This window comes from Phyllostomus hastatus, unplaced genomic scaffold (assembly GCF_019186645.2).
Source record: "Phyllostomus hastatus isolate PE091 unplaced genomic scaffold, TTU_PhHast_1.1 phas_contig_159, whole genome shotgun sequence".
Taxonomy (NCBI): Eukaryota; Metazoa; Chordata; class Mammalia; order Chiroptera; family Phyllostomidae; genus Phyllostomus; species Phyllostomus hastatus.
Window position 1 is genome coordinate 21,099,751 of NW_025333640.1, and position 17,612 is coordinate 21,117,362.

The following is a 17,612-nucleotide window of genomic DNA, read 5'->3' on the forward strand; positions in this document are numbered from 1 at the left end:
TCTTTCCTTCATAGGCACCTAATTTGCTCACAGCTGTAAGCAACTTGAATGCACAAGATTGCACGTCGTTTGTCTTTCTCACTCAAGAACATTGTGCTCGGGACTAACAAATAGTAAACATAGAGTAAATGGCCATGACATTTAAATGAATGGATAAGGAACTGAACTGCTCTCAGAATTCAATACATTTAAAATCAATTGGTAAAGAAAAGAATAATCCTCGGCTTTCCTAGGAAAGGACAAATACTGCATTCAAAAGAAACATGAGGGTTTTGTTTATTTTTTGTTTTGTCTGCACTTTTAAGTTACGTTTGCACAACAGCAAATACTTAGATGACTGGGTACATATTTTAGTCTTCATGTGTAAGTTTTCATAGGTAGGCACAGTTTAAAACTGAGACATATTTACAGCTCTAGAATTTCTATTCTTTTTTACACTCATTATTCCCCATACAAATGAAATCCATTCCAGTCTTGCCAGGTGGGGTGGCATAACGAATGTGAGAACCCCTGCATGTAACTATTCGTAATTTGTGGAACATCATTAATTTCAAGACGATTAATAAGTGAAACATCCTTTTCGAGATTAGAATGAAGGAAAATAGGATATAGTCTTCTTGGAGAAAAACATGGAGATTGTGATTTAAGAAACTGGAAATTGCTCAGATAATTTTCCCATTTGTAAACATATCCTTATTGTCACATGCTTTAAAAAAATGTGATACTCCTGGTACTATTTGTTGCCTATTGATCTGCATGGCTTTCTGTCCAAACAAAACCTATTTTTCCATAGTGGATAACATGGCTTGTTCAGGGGGTGGAGAGACCAGTCTGGGGGCTCAGGGCAGTGCCAGGCCAAGACAGTGCCCCACCGAAGTGCCCAGTTGGGGGATCCTGGCACTGGAGAGCTAACATGGGAGCTTTCTATGTGGGGGCATTGGGGCATTCTAGGAACAATAGAAGATACCATTCCCAGGGCTCATAATGTGTATATCCCACATGTCATACTTCACAACAACCCTGCAAAATAAATATTGTCATACTCATTAGTACTTGCTTGCCTAGCCTTGGACTAGACTGTATGCTGTGGCTTCATGAAGCTAAATGTGGGAGAGACATGAAATAAAGAAATAATTTCCTGAATACCTCTTGTCCAGCAGTGATAAAATACTTTGAAGTAACACACAACCAGACTAAGGGAACAGCACCTGCGGGTGGATGATCTTAGGATGGAGTGGCAAGGGAGGGCCTCTCTGAGGAGGGGCCACTGGTGCAGAGCCCTGGAAGACGTATGGGGGTCAGAAGCGCTGATCCTAGAGAGAACCATGGAACAGCAAGGATGATGCAGGAGACCTACTCACACTAAATGCTATTTGTTTCTTATCTGAAATTCAAGTTTAAGGTGGGCATCCTGGATTTTTGTTTGATAAGTCTGGCAACTCTCAGCCAAGGAAACTTGGAGATGGAGATGAAGAGCAGGGAAAGGGAATTGGCATGTCCAGAGGGGCAGAAACAGAGAAAAACGGGGTGCTCCATGGCACCCCGATGTTCTCCAGTGATTGCTGACGCGTACTGAGCACTGGACTTAGCGTGTGGCCATCGCTACTCTGAGGGCTTTACAAGGATTAATTCGTTTATTCTTCGTAAAACATGTGTGGCAGGTTATCATTATTCCCGTTTTAAAAATGAGGAATCTGAGACATAAAGAGGCAAAGTAATGTGTCCAGAACCACAGAACCGGGAAATGTTGTAGCTAGGATGTTAAACCCATGTTTGGAGTCGGGGGCTGCTGTCTTTTGGATAGAGAAAAGATTACCTGTTCCAGGTAAGCTTTTAGGGGGCCTTCCGTCATTTTTTAAAGGTCAGATCACCCAGCCACAATTCCTACATGAAGTGAAATACCATTTGTCTAAACTCTGCTTCACCACGGGTTACATACAGCTGGCTTGCCTCAGCCCCTCTCTGTATTCCCTCAAGCACTCGGGTCTGGGTATGTCCTCCCACAGTTCCCCTTTGGATTCGAAAATCACCTTGTTCCTGGAATGTGGGATCTGCCCCTCTCTGTCGCTACCTTCGCAACAGCTTATGGGAAGCAAACAAGTGTGGAGCAATTGAGCAAGAACTTCTGGGACACCAACCTTGGAGAAGAAGCAAGGAATGTGGAGTGCATGTTGACCATCTAAACAGGACAAAGATAATGATTAATCAAATCTCCAGAAGGTTTAAATGAGATGGGCACTGGGAGTGGGGGCAGTCCTCCTTTCTTGCCGCTCCTTGGGAGCCACCCCACCCTCAGGAAAGATGTCTACCGTGAGGATCTTTTGCCTGGTCCTGAGCCTGGCAGGCACAGTTTGGGTATGGCTTCCTTTGCTTTCTCTTCTTGCTCACTGTCTGGTGTTTGTTTCACAAAGAGCTTGCATGTCTGAGTCGACTTTCCCTGTGTCCTCACCCTGTTAGTTCTCCAAACTCTGGGCCGTGGAGGTGAGTTCCCAGACGGGCTGAACACCTCAGCAGTGCTGGGTAATATGACCCTAAGAGGGAGACTTGGGGGGAACACAACAAATTCACAGGGGAAGCTTTAACATATGTAACTCAGGCTTACAACATCTTGGTGGTTTTTTTTAAGGGATGATATCTATGTTGCTCTAAAGCCTTGAGATGGTTACTACTAGTTAATAGAAAAAAAATTCACATAAGTTATTTAAATCTAATTATTATTTTCTTGCTATATGTTCAGAATAAGCAGAACAGTGGTTTAATATAGTTTTTCTGAAAGATTGTTTCTGTGCTTCTTTTAAGACAAACGCAAAGCAAATTAGTTGTCTTTGCAAATATATTACATAGCAAAGTCAGATGAGACTAAGTAATTAGGCAATATGCTTTTTGGAAGCAATTATATTGTTTTAAGATAATTACTAAACATTACAATAACTTCTAAAGTTTGACTCCAGAAACCTATAGAAGAGAAACTTTATTCAACAAGGCTTTTGAAACACTTTGATCTTCTAAAAAAACATGACAAATATGTTTACAAACTCAGTTACATCGAGGCTGTGAATTACTCCAATTTATTTCTTTTCCTTCACCGCTCATAAGCTTTTAAACCAGAACAGAAAAAAAAAACTAAAGAGGGTTTCTAACTTAATTTTCTCTCTTAAAGTAAAACAAGAAGTAAATATTTTTATGGGAAATAAAACTAACATAACTTGCTAAGATGATATTTTGGATAATGCATAACTTTCAGTTATTTTTCCCTGTTATTGGCATAAATATTCAATTTTTGCCTGCTTTTATTCTTGTGTCATTTATTCTTGTGTCTTATATCATCTTATTTCTTAGACAAAAAGATTACATTTGTTACTTTAAATAAATTGTTCTTGATTGCTTGAATTAGTATTGATATTATGGTTGAGGTATTTTTTAAATGAGATGACAAATGTTAGCTAATTATAAGAATAAGCTGTCTGAGATCAAAATAGTCATAGTCACGGACAACAGTGTGGTGGGTATGGGGGGATGGAGGTAGAGGAGGGTTGGGGGGAATCATGACAATGGAAATAATACAATGAAATAGAGTAGTCATAGCAAAATCCTTGTAAGTTGGTGGTACAAAGTAAAAATAGCTTAAACCTAAGCCTTGCATTGATTTGTTAGCTTATAAAATCTTATTAGAATACTTTCATGTCTTCTTTTATCTCATAGATCACAAGAGAAAATTTTTTTAATCTGAATTTCTAATTATAAGATGTCCAAAAATGTTGTCAGTTGTGAACCATTATCTATGCTTTCATTCTATTTTTCTTCATTTTAAACACAAATAAAATATTAGATGAGTGAGCAACCTAAAAAGCATTTCTGAATCTGAACTGGCCACATTTGTGTCCCTGGTAATATTTGCTCAAATTATGGACCTCCAAGGCCATAGCAGAAACTTAAAGGAGTGACAGACATTAAGCCAAGATAATGGAGACTTTTTCCTATTAAAACAGGAATTATAGGAGAAAGAACTCCTTAAATTTTCTGTGATTGATCTACAGACATTAATGAAAATTAAAAAAATAAAATTTAAGTAATTTCGTTCATTCAAATAATTTTCCTTTTATAACAGAGCCTTTAAAAGGTCTACCATTTACTATATGACTTAGTGTCAAACACAGTTAAGAAATTTCTACACCTTATCTCCTTTCATTCTTACACCTTCCAAAAATGGGCTTTAGGGTTTTCATTTGAAAGATAAGGAACAGCTGGGGGGTGTTGAGATTGAGCAAAAAAGAAAAAGAACAGATGGACTTGGTGATTGTGTGGGGTGGAGGTGGAAGAGGGAGTAAGTGGGAAAAATGGTAATGGAAAAATACAATAAAGTTATTAATAAAATAAAACAAAGTAAAATAAATAAAATAAAGTAAAGTAAAATAAAATAAAATAAAATAAAATAAAATAAAATAAAATAAAATAAAATAAAATAAAAATAAAAATAAAATAAGAAACCCAAAGCTTGGAGAGCCCCCAGAGCTGGTGCACTCAATCTCTTGGAAAACCCCTCCTCTACTCTGTGCCTGGCAGGCATTCCAAGTGTCTTTGCCTTATCTGCTCACTGTTCCTTCCTGTTGTGTGTGTGAATGAATCCTTCCAGACTGCAGAGACGGGCCCAGGTGAATTTTTAGCTGAAGGAGGAGCTGCGCGTGGCCCCAGGCTGATGGAAAGACAGCAGTCTTCCTGCCGAGAGACAGACTGGCCCTTCTGCTCCGACGACGACTGGGTGAGCCGTGGGCCTGGGGACGGGGCACCCTTCCTCGTGCTGTGAGAGATGTCTGCCGGCTGACCCCAGGAGGTCGCAGAAAACTTGCTCAATGGAAATCATCGAATGACTCCTTACATGTTAAGTGAAAAGGAACCTAGTCCAGAGAGCATTGTTTAAATTACCTCCCATACTCTGGTCATCAGTGGGATAAAGAGATTGGATTTTAACTGCATGTTCAGAAAGATACTCAGAATCGGAATATTATGACCTGAAGATTTCATGGGGTCTAGTTTGGGATTGAGAGGGTCCTCATTACAGGGCTTCTCATGAGCTCTGACTAGTCCTCTTAAACAACTTTTAAATCAATAGATGATCTGAAGGGACAGGGAGTGATAAGAGCTTCATGGAAACCTTCAAAATTGTACTGAACTCAAGAGATAGACCCTTAATGTAAGTTTTTTCTCTTCACTTTCAGAACCAAAAATGCCCTTCTGGCTGCAGAATGAAAGGGTTGATTGATGAAGTTAATCAAGATTTTACAAACAGAATAAATAAGCTAAAAAACTCACTATTCGATTATCAGAAGAACAACAAGGACTCTAACTCACTGACCAAGAATATAATTGACCTAGTGAGAGGGGATTTTGCCAATGCTAACAGTGAGTATTACATATTTAGTGTTTTGACTTTATAGCACACAACAAAACAACATCAAAAATCCTAAATATGGTGTCTCTTTATGGCAACTGAGGTTATACTTCATGTAAAAACACGTACTGTGTTTCTAAGAGTACATTAAGGTGTAAGTGAATTCTTAAGGAGGGGTTTGCAATTTTGTTATTGTTATAATGTAAAAAAGGTCAGCTTAGAATTGCTTAAGATCACAATGGAAGTCAGAATTCTGGATTGAAGACTAGAATTTAAGTGTTTTCTTTCCAAGGGTATATACTGAAAATAAGCTGGGCCCACCCTTTTGAGTAGATACGATTTGTTTCTCTCTTACAGAGGAGGGAACTGAGAGGTCCAGGGACTTTCCTAAAGACACAAAGCAGTCATGTGATGGAGTTGAGTGCAACCCAGAGACTCCACTAGGCTGATTATGCAGTTGTTGTTGTTGTTGTTGTTTTTAATTTTAAAATACATAGCCATGTTATAGCTTTCTCACGGGATGAGGGCTAGGGCTCATTAGGATCAGGAAACATTGGGTTTGTTCTGCACATGGGCAGCAAGTTTAGTGAGGCCCCAGTTCCTGAAGCCTTGCTGGACTCTTTGTATCTTCAGGAGACACTTAACTAATCTAAAGTCAATGGTGCAGCAGTCATTGGCAAGTGAGTGATCCTGTCGACCTAAATAAAAGGTTAGGAATAATTTCAAATCCGTGGGTAAGAAGAAAACTTCAGTAAGAAAATCCAGGAACACATCTCCCACTACACTATGTCTGGCTATCAAGAAAAACACATGACAAGGCACAGCAAAAGGCAAAGGGCATGCACTGAAGAGGCAGAGCCAGCATCAGAGCCAGACACGGCAGGGAGGCTGAAACTATCAGACTGGGAGTTTAGAGCCACTAATGGCTAGTATGCCAAGGATTCTAATGAATGAAGTAGAGAATGTGACTATGCAAGAACATGGGCAATGCAAGCAGAGAAATGGAAATCCTAAGAAAGAACTAAAATTAAATGCCAAAGATTAAAAATAATGAAACAGAAGTGAAGAATGCCTGTGACAGGTTCATTACTAGACTGGACATGGCTGAGCTAAGAATCTCTGAGTAAGATGATATACCAATAGAATCCTCAAGAACTTATGCATTCATCCTTCTACTAGTACAATCCCATAGAATGTACAGCAGCAAGAGTGAACCATAAGGTAAACTATGAACTCTGGGTGATTATGATGATCAATGCAGGCTCATCCTTGATTTAAAAAAAGTGCCATTCCAATGAGTGATGATAACGAGAGAGACTATGTATGTTAGGGGCCGTGGGTATGTGGGAAATCTCTGTACCTTCTCGATTTTCTTGGAAACTTAAAACTGTTCTGAAAATGAATTGATAAATACACATACACACAAAGAAAAAACATAGGAAATTATGAAAACAAAAATCCAAGCACATGTTTGAATCCCCTGAGTAAGCGTATGATGAAATAATTGGAATGTGATAAAACCAATTTTTTATCTCTTAATCACACCTTTAAAATTCCAAAGAGATTTTTTCTTCTGCAATTATTTGGATTACTAATTGCTAGCAGGACACCTTAACTGGCATCCATGATGACAACAGGGCTTAACAGTGTCCAAAAATCAAACGCCTAAGAGACTCGCAACTCACAAAGTTAATATCCAGAGAACAAACTATTATGAAAATAAAACAGGGAGTATTTTTAAGTAGATTTCCTTCTTTTGTTGGTTATTACAAGCAGATCATGCAGCAGCTACTTTAATATCCGTATTTTCTATTTCAGACCATGATAATACATTCAGCCAAGTGTCGGAGGACCTGAGAAGCAGGCTTGAAGTTCTGAAGCGCAAAGTCACAGAACAAGTACAGCATATCCAGCTTCTGCAGAAAAATGTCAAGGCTCAGTTGATAGATATGAAACGACTGGAGGTAAGGATGTGGCTCTATCACTGGATTTCCTTATTTTTGAATAACAGGGAAGAGCAAGGCAATAGCCATTCGCTGGACTGCCTACTACATGTAGAGCAAAGCGTTATATGTCCCTCATCTACCTACAAAGTGGGTATTATTCCCCCACTCTACAGATGAAGAAAAAAGCTCAGTGATACTAAATAAAATTTCCCAGGGCACATAAAGAGTAAATTTCAAAATCAAATATTTAGTCCCTGCTTGTCTTATTCAAATTCCTGATACTGCCAAGCCTCTGAGCCCTCAGCCTCACTGAAGATCACTTCATTAGTGTTGCCTTTCAGAGGGAATAGCAATTTGCCCTTGACCTGTTCTAGGATGAATCCAAATAGTTCCTATTGCTTCTCCTGGCCAGCCTTACAATACCCTGCATCTCTTCCACTGAGGATACTACATAAATGGAAAATAAAATTTTGGTTGGTAGATTTCCAAGTCAAAGAAATGAAAACAGTTTCCAAGAAATAAATTAAGTAGTAAGAACTCAATAGATATCTTATATTTGCATATATCTACCTTTTTTCTTCTCTCTCCTCTTCTGTCTAGGTGGACATTGATATTAAGATCCGATCTTGCCAAGGGTCCTGCAGTAGGTCTGTAACGCGTGGGATAGATCTACAGGACTATGAAGAGCAGCAGAAACAACTTGAACAGATCATTGCCAAAGACTTGCTTCCCTCTAAATATAGGCAGCACTTACCAGTGTTAAAGATAAGCCCGGCTTTAGATTTCTTTCCCAGAGATTTCAAGAGTCAGCTTCAGACAGCCCCTCCAGAGTGGAGGGCACTCACAGAAATGCAACAGATGAAAATGGTGTTACAGAGGTCTGGAACAGACGGCAATCCCCGAGGAGACTCTGCATCTTATGGAACAGGACTAGCCCCTGAAAGCACCAGGAATCCTGAACCTGCTAGTACAGGAAATAGGAAACCTGGCAGTTCCAGACCTAGTGGTGCTGGCACTTGGGAATCTGGCAGTTCCAGACCTGGTGGTACTGGCACTTGGGAATCTGGCAGTTCCAGACCTGGTGGTACTGGCACTTGGGAATCTGGCAGTTCCAGACCTGGTGGTACTGGCACTTGGGAATCTGGCAGTTCCAGACCTGGTGGTACTGGCACTTGGGAATCTGGCAGTTCCAGACCTGGTGGTACTGGCACTTGGGACCATTCAAGTCTTGGGTCTGGAAGTTTTAGGCCAGATAGCTCAGGGCATGGGAACACCAGGCCTACGAATACAGACTGGGGCACATTTGAAGAGGATTTGGGAAGTATAAGCACAGGGTCAAGGAAAGAGCACTACCACACAGGTAAACTGGTCACTTCTGACGGAGGAAAAGAGCTTCTGATTAGTAATGAGAAGGCCAACACTGGTGGCCCAACCCCCGGTCGTCGTTTTTCATGCTCCAAAACCGTCACGAAGACTGTTATAGGTGCTGATGGACACAAAAAAGTGACTGAAGAAGTGGTAAACTCTGAAGATGGTTCTGACTGTGGGGATGCAATCGATTTAGGCTCATACAGTCTTTCTGGCACGGGTGGCCTAGATGACTTCCGTAGGAGGTTCCCTGAGCACGCTGATTTTTTTGACATGGGCTCAACTGAAAAATTACTCTCGTTACCTGCGCACAGAGAATTGGAGACTAAGACCCACTCTATGAGCTCAGCATCTGACTTTATAACCGACTTAGGGGAATCCAGTTCTCACCAAGTCAAAAAAACTTCTCTTGACGTCAGAGGAACTCGTACTACCACGAGAGGCCGTAGTAAAACTCGCCCAGCCAGAGGTATCCGCACTTCTCCTTTGGGGAAGCCTTCCCTGACCCTCTAGACTAAGTTACTTATTTTTACAATGTGCTCCCATGGCACTTTGCAATTCTTTCCTAGCCTTCTCTCATGCTTTATTAAAATTACACCTTTTATTTGTTTGTTTTTCATGCTGGACTGTAAGTTCCACAGGGGCAGGGACTTTGTCTATCACATTCACCTCTGTATCCCCACATACCTAATAGTGAAGAGGGTCACCATTCAATAAATACTTGTTAAATGAATGAATCCCACTGAAACTCGATTTTGAGTTTGTTTAACCAATTTTTTTACTATTCAAAATGTGCATTGTTGGAATCATATATTTAGAGTGGCTCTCACTTGAAATGGGGATCAAGTTAGAAACAAGTTATATTAGTGCTAAATGATGCTTAGTTATATTTTCTGGTTACTTGCTATTAATCAGTACATGCAAGTAAAATTCCAAATCCATTGAAGAAATCCCCTTTGCGATGTGTAGGTATAAATGCCACTCATTTGCTTATGATTCATTCCAGTGTAAGTGTATTTTTTCTCCATAGAGGGAAGGAAGGAAGAAAAGAGGAAAGGAAGGAAGGAAAGAGGGAAGGAAAAAAGGGAAGGGTAGGTAGGAAAAGGAAGCCAATATCTTGCCTTTGTTTTAGTCTGGGCCATTCCTATCTTTGTAAAGGTAAATGAGAGTAACTTCTTCCAACCAGCTTAATTTTTTTTTTAGACTGTGATGATGTCCTCCAAACACATCCTTCAGGTGCCCAAAGTGGCCTTTTCAATATCAAGCTACCAGGATCCAGTAAGATTTTTTCAGTTTATTGCGATCAAGAGACCGGTTTGGGAGGATGGCTTTTGATCCAGCAAAGAATGGATGGATCACTGAATTTTAACCGGACGTGGCAAGACTACAAGAGAGGTTTCGGCAGCCTGAATGACAAGGGAGAAGGAGAATTCTGGCTAGGCAATGAATACCTCCACTTACTAACCCTGAGAGGCTCTGTCCTTCGGGTTGAATTAGAGGACTGGTCTGGGAACTGGGTATTTGCAGAGTATCACTTGAGGGTAGGCTCTGAAGCAGAAGGCTACGCTCTGCAGGTCTCCTCCTATGAGGGCACGGCGGGTGATGCTCTGATTGAGGGTTCCATGGAGGAAGGCACTGAGTATACTTCTCACGCTGGCATGCAGTTCAGCACCTTTGACAGGGACGCAGACCAGTGGGAAGAGAACTGTGCAGAAGTCTACGGTGGAGGCTGGTGGTACAACAACTGCCAGGCGGCCAATCTCAATGGCATCTATTACCCTGGGGGCTTCTACGACCCCAGGAACAACAGTCCTTATGAGATTGAGAATGGGGTGGTCTGGCTGCCCTTCAGAGGAGCCGATTACTCCCTCAGGGCTGTCCGCATGAAAATCAGGCCTCTGGTAGCCCAGTAAGCTGACAGAGTGGAAATGAGAGAACTCCGTTTTGTTTAGTGAAGTGGAGAGAAAATAAGGAAGATGAAGGAGTCAAGATTCTCTACAACTTAAAAATTCCCGGGTGCTATTTTATTATTTTTTGTACTGTAGCTAAATGTAACCGAGACATATTAGTGCTTAAAAAAAATAAAGTTATATGATTTTTTAAACCTTTAAAATAACTCTGTGAGTTTTAAAATTTCTATAAGGATACACCAAGGGGCATTCAGTACATCAGAAAGAGGAAGTCAGATGAAAGCTCCTCTCTGCCACCCTTAAGGGTGTTGTTTGCAGTACTTCTCTTCCCATACCATTCAAAGTCATAGGGACATGGTCAAGTAGGAAAGTCACTTTGGCCCGTGTGGCTCAGTTGGCTTGATTGTCGTTCTGTAACCAAAAGGTTGTGGGTTTAATTCCTGGCCAGGGCACATACCTAGGTTGTGGGTCTAATCCCTCCGCTGGGTGTGTATGCGATCCCCAATGTTTCTCTCTCTCCCCTTCCTCTCTCTCTAAAACAATGGAAAAAAATGTCCTCTAGTAAGGATTAAGGGAAAAGTTATCTCATATTTAATTGGAATGACTTAAAACCAATCAATGTTTTAAATTGCAAAGCACTAAATTTAACAATGGGTGGCTTTTGTAGAAGAATTCCCAAAGTCATTTTATCTCTTCTGCTGGCAAGCAAATCCAGGAAGGCAGGGCATGCACTCCATCAGAACAGAAATAGAGTCTATTCATAATGAAGACCACAATGCACACTAAATATTTTTTCCAGAGTCTAATCAATTTCTTTCCAAAAAAAATACTTGGAAAAACGCATTTAAATTTTTAAAAATATTTGTAAGTTTCCAAAACCAGATAGCATTTACTCATTGGTAAATAATTTTCATAGCATTTATTTTACTTTATTTTCCCACCAGTTGTAACAGTCTGTGACACATTAGGTGTTAGTAAAGTAAAACTTTTGTTTGAAAGCACCTCCATACAACTCATAAATTCAACATATTACATTGGTTAATATTATATTTTGATCTAAGTTGCATCTCTGATCTTGGTGGCCTCAGCTCCTGCTCCCAATTCTTAATTCATATTTTATCCTAGTGAGTACTACTTGTCATGCATTCTTAAAAACGTATTAAAATATCCCAAGCACATTGGGATCCCAATACATTGCACTCAACTGCATAGTTTCTATCCCAATATAACTGCATTCATTCTCCTTGTAAGGGAAGGAAAGAGACGGAGGGAGAAACCGCATGATGGATGAGGGAGGGAGGCAGGCAGGAAAACAGAGAAGGAAGGAAGGGGTTAGGGCTAGGGACCAGAGCCTGGGAAGCAGAAAAGTGAGCATAAAAACTCACAAGTGAGTCACATGTGAAGTCTCAGTATTCTTGCTTTTCCTTACGTGCAAATAAAAATCCTTGCTACAAATAAGTGATACATCTCCAAATCATTGGATACTTGCATAAGAACTTCCCATGAATTAAAAAAAAGTTTCATTTATTTTAGGCAATGAAGTTCCATATTATCTCTCTGCCCACCTTGTAGTCACTCACACATATACCTCCTCAGAATTTTATTTGTAGGAAGAATTTTATTTTCTACAATATCACTATCTCACAATGTCAGGTCCCCAAAACGAAAATGACTCTGAGTGTGAAGGGTCATTTATTTCTCACTTACTTTGAAGGCTTAGAGTTCATTAGCAAAGAGTAGGCAACTTTTTTAAATTTAATAAACAACACCCAATATTAGTACAATCATGAAATTAGACATACAATTTAATTGTGAGAAAAGACACCAAGTATCTCTTTCCCATTTTACCTTACCTTTAACCTGTTGCTCTATTTCCTTTGTTCCTGAAATTAAATATTAAGTCAACTTCTCTGATGATCATTTACATGGAAACCCACTTTAAGTTGGTTTTCACTCTCTTGAAATTGTTCTCCTTAAAGTCAACAATAACTTTGTAGTTCTAGAGTTAATTTCCTACATTCAAGACTCTTCTTACTTGGCCTTTTTAAAACATCTGCTACCAGTGTCCCTATCATTCTCTTCGATCTGTATTTTTCTCATTTCTGGTATATCATTCCTAACCATGTCACTTTCCTTAGTCTTTTTAACTGGCCACTTCTTTCTTAGACCACTCCTTAAATGGAGCCATTTCTCACTACAATAATATTAGTACTCATTTTTATCAGTGAGCATTAGGTTGGACCCATGTGGCTTAAGGAAAATGGACACTTATTTTCTGTCCACAGAAATGCCTACAGGAACATGTCCCCGTAGTGTCTTCAGGAAACCATCATCCTGATAAGTGGCTTCCATCCTCAGGTTTACCTCATGGTTTAAACACTATGTTCTCTGGAAATCTGGAAGAATGAGGAAAGAGAAGTAAAAACAAGTGCCTTCTCTCTTTGAAGGAAATTTCCTGGATGTTCTGTATGGCACTTCTTCTAATATCTCATTAGCCACAGCTTGGTCACACAGACATACCTAGCCACAGGAGAGGCTGAGACACCTAACTGTTAGCTTAGATACAGGCTATCCCACTCAAAATTAGGATTCTGTTACTAAGGAGGAGACAGAGAACAGATGTTGGGTAAGCAATTAGCAGCTTATCTCTCCTATCTTTCCTATCTTTCCTATCTTTCCTCTCCTTATGTGTACATTTTCTCCTTGGTTAATTTGACAATCACCATAGTTTCAATTAATCCATAGGTTGATGATAGCTGAATTGAAAACTTCAGTCCTGACATCAGATCCATTATTTCCACTAATACTGAACACGTCCGGTTAGACGTGTAATTTCTCATTAATTTAAGATTAAACCAATAACCTTTCATCAAAGCCTATTGCATCTTCTCTATTTTTTCTCCCATTCAGAGGCATCATTAACCTTGCAGTTTTGTAATTTGGAAAATTTGGGCTCCTTCTCAGCTTCTTTATTAAAATTCCTGTAACTAATCTCTTCCCAAACCATCTTTTACTCTAGAATTGGTCATTCTAACAGCATTTTTGTATTCTTATGCAATCTTGTGTTATTTTTTTTCTGATTTAGGCTGTTCAATAGTCTCTTAACCTCTTGCTTTACCACTCCTCTTTTTGTTCGTCCTCCATAGTTACCTTTTCAAAACTAAGCCAAATCATGGCTTCATCTTGTTTAAGACCTTATCTTAAGGTCGAGTTAAAGCAGAATGGAAGAACAAACAAAACAGACACGTAGCTACAGAGAACAAACTGATGGTTGTCAGAAGGGAGGGGCTGGGGTGGTGAGTCAGAAAAAGTAAAGGGGAATAAGATGTACACACTTTCAGGATTCTTTGGTTGTTTTCCCAGAAGTGGAATTTCTGGGTCAAAAAGGAATCTTATTTTTAATTTTTTGAGGAAACCCCATACTGTTTTCCATAGTGGTTGCAACAACTGGCCTTCTGACCAGGAGTGCACTAGGATTCCTTTTCTTCACATCCTCTCCAGCATTTGTTGTTTGTTGATTTATCGATGGTAGCCATTCTGACAGGTGTAAGGTCATATCTTATTGTGGTTTTAATTTGCATTTCTCTGATAATTAGTGATGTTGAGCATTTTTTTCATATGTCTATGGGCCATCTGGATATCCTCTTTGGAGAAGTGTCTATTCAATTCCTTTGCCCATTTTTTAATTGGATTGTTTATTTGTATTTTACATTTACTTAAACATAAGACTATTATATATAGCATTCAATTTTAATTATTTTTCCCCACTGGTATTATTGATCTAATTATACTCTATCATGTTTTCCTTTTGTAACCAACAAAATACATTTCCACTTTAGTTAGCTGACATGAGGGGCACAGCTGGTGAATTAGAACAAGACAAGTTCACTAATGTCTAATCATGTCTAGAAAAGCCTGAAAGAAAATGACACCATATTAATATAGGTACACCCAGGTTACAAAAATCATAAACTAAACATTAGTTATACTTGAATGAAGTAATGCAACATTTATGGTATACTGAAAGAACTTGAGAAGAAGCAACACCTGGATTTTGGTAGCCATGAATATTATACAGGTTTAATTAACCATTTTAGAAATATCATATTTTATTTATTGATTGATGCATTTATTGATTAACCCACATCTTATTTTTAATTGACTCCCAAGCACTTTAAAAGCTGGTGATGGAGAATAATTTTTAATAGGGGGAAGGAAGGCAAGGGCTTTAAACATCATAGATGGTAAGGAATTTGCATAGTAATTCAAATGAAGTCTTATACAAGAGCTAGACAGTATGTCTTCCATTTCCACAGTGTAAAAGCAACACTTTGAAACCACAGAGGCAAGAACATTTAAGTTTGAACTGATTAAACAGTAGTCAGCTATTAAACAGTGGTCTCCCTGTTCATCAGCTCAGGGGTGAAGGTGGCTACATGTGGATTGCAACAGAGCACTCTAGAAAATATTTGCTAAATCCACCTTGGACTCTATCTACAATAGGTCAGTGACCTCAAGGTCGCATGCCTACATAAACCGTTGCAAAACTGCATTGAAAGTATATCCTTTGGAGAGATAAAGCACATGTTGCAAACAGCTGGTGAATCTAGGTGAAGGACATCAAGGTATTCATTAAACCATTCTTGTCATTTCTCTGTAAGACTGAAACTGCTGAAAATACAAAGTTGTTGGAAAACCATACTTTAGTCCATATACAAAACAAAAAACATGTCACCTATTGGTCACATCTTGGTTGCCAAAAGGAGAGAAAGAGCACAGTGGCTAATACTGGTACCAGTTGAGACTTGTCGCATAAGCATATGATTCTCCCAGTCTAATCACTTAGGAAATAAAATACTTGAATACACAGAAGGCAATATCATGTATCTGATTGCTACCTTACATACAAAAAAGGAACAGTTAAGAATTTATATAAAAGATGATTATGCTAATAGAAAGCTGAGGAAGAATATAAAAGATAATTCTCAAAAGACAAATGATCATTAAACATTTTAAAATCTCTTACTTGCACTAGTAATTAAAGATATGAAAATTAAGTTGCCAATATTTTAATTATAAAATTCAGAATTAGTGAGGGAGAAAAAATAAAAAATACCTGTAGTTCTGCATATACCAAGTGTTGTGAATTGATACAATTTTTGATACAACTCTGGAGAGTTATTTAGGTATATATAATATATATATAATACATATATTACATTTTCCATATATATTATATATACACATATATAATATATGTATATATACATATATATACATTTTCCATATATATTATATATATTATATATATATATTTGGCCTTTAGAATGCTAAAACCTGTTATTTTCTTTAGAAATTCTGCTTCTAGGAATTTATTCTAGAAGGAAATAGATAGTACTGTATATTATACTACATACAGACTATATATATGCAAAAATTTAGGCATGCTAATTTCAGTATTATCTTGTTAGAAAAAGTTCAGAAAAATCTAAATGTCAAATAGCGGAAACTTGCTTAAACAAATAGAGAATATTCACATGACGGAATGTCATATGGCCATTAAAAAGCGTATTATACAATTTGATATTCTAGGAAATATCAGATAACATAGAAAAATTTCCATGACACAATGGGATGAATTTAGGTAATAAAATATGTACAGAAAAACAAGAAAAACATAAACCAAAATATTAGCTGCTTCCATATTAGTGCTGAAATTACGTGGTTCTACATTTTTCTCTATTTTTCACAATGTCTACAAATAATAGGTACCACTTGCATTATCTAAAACAACACTTAATGTTGATAAAATACACAGCAACCCTTCCATTCGATAGCTTGAGCCACAACTGCTCAGCAACACAGTGCGGCGTGGTGCAGAGTCGAGCTCCAGGGGAAGCTCGAGGGGAGGCCCTCCGATCACTAGCCTCAGGGGAGGGAGGGGTGGAGTTCAGGAATGGCAGTCTCTGGTCTCTGTACCAATGGTAGGCAGCATCTATACTTCAAAAAATCTGGAAGTCTCACCTAGAGAATCATCAGAGGCTGCGGGCCATCGGAGCTGAAATAGTGGTCCCAGTGTTTGGAGACCATGCTGGTAAACCCCAGTCAAATCCTGAACATAGGCAGTGGCCACTTTGCAGTCACAGTGATTTCAAAAATGATCATTTGCTCTAAATACTGCCTCATGGTCAGCATTTGAGTGAAAGACAGGAGTCTCCGGTAAATACCAATGTCACCAGGATCAGTTGTTCCAAAATCCAGCCAGTGACCAGAGTCTCTTGAGGACATTTATTTAAAAATACAGACTCTTAGGTTCTTCCCATGCAGACAGTCTGAGGAAATAAACCTGGGTGACACGAGGAAAACTGTATTTTAAATAAGCTCTGCAGGTGTGGACGATAGGTGCTTGTGATGTTTGGTGCTAAGGCTGAAACGGAAACGCCAGCTGAGGGCAGCTGCTGGTGTTGCACTATCCACACTTCCGCCCCAGGTGGGGAAGCCTGTGCTCCCCTGAAAAGGTGATCCTTTCGTCGCACTGGTTAGCTGCTTTTCTTGGTCCCTAAATGCAGAGGAACTAGAAGGTTACTTCCTGAGTGCCTATATCCTTTATAGTTACTTTCAGTCTTAGTTGTATAATAAAATACATTATACTTCTCATGCCATAGTCTGGGATTAGGAATTTTCAATTCATCTTTTTAATATCTTCATAAAAGTCATGAGTTTATATTTTTAGCTACTGTTTTATACATTCTAACTAGGGGATACTCCCCTTTTTATTATATTCACAACTATGACCCTTGAAAGGGCAAAATCAGATATCTAGCATTTCTTATCAAGTGACACAGTAAGAAAGCCTACTTCTTTCCAGAGACCTAGATATTACGCATCACCCTCGAGAGGTCTCTGTGTATCTGCTACTTGTCCATTAATTAAGAACTGATCGTCAGATTACTGACTACAGTGGTTTTTAATCTGTGGCTTTACTTTCAGCTCTAGGAA

General features: G+C 38.9%; 1 protein-coding gene across 1 annotated transcript; it reads left to right on the top strand.

Annotated features, from left to right (window-relative positions):
• Positions 1 to 2,198: 2,198 nt before the first annotated feature.
• FGA (fibrinogen alpha chain) lies at positions 2,199 to 10,816 on the top strand. Its single transcript, XM_045831271.1, has 6 exons — positions 2,199 to 2,355; positions 4,634 to 4,759; positions 5,217 to 5,400; positions 7,208 to 7,353; positions 7,936 to 9,172; positions 9,907 to 10,816. Exons 1-6 carry the CDS (start codon positions 2,227 to 2,229, stop codon positions 10,614 to 10,616), a joined length of 2,532 nt encoding a protein of 843 aa, XP_045687227.1. The 5' UTR covers positions 2,199 to 2,226; the 3' UTR covers positions 10,617 to 10,816.
• Positions 10,817 to 17,612: the final 6,796 nt, after the last annotated feature.

Coding starts and splice junctions, on each gene's coding strand:
- FGA (XM_045831271.1), top strand. CDS start 2,227: ATGAGATGGGCACTGGGAGTGGGGGCAGTCCTCCTTTCTTGCCGCTCC. Junction 2,356..4,633: donor GCCTGGCAGGCACAGTTTGG/GTATGGCTTCCT, acceptor GAATCCTTCCAG/ACTGCAGAGACGGGCCCAGG. Junction 7,354..7,935: donor TAGATATGAAACGACTGGAG/GTAAGGATGTGG, acceptor TCTTCTGTCTAG/GTGGACATTGATATTAAGAT.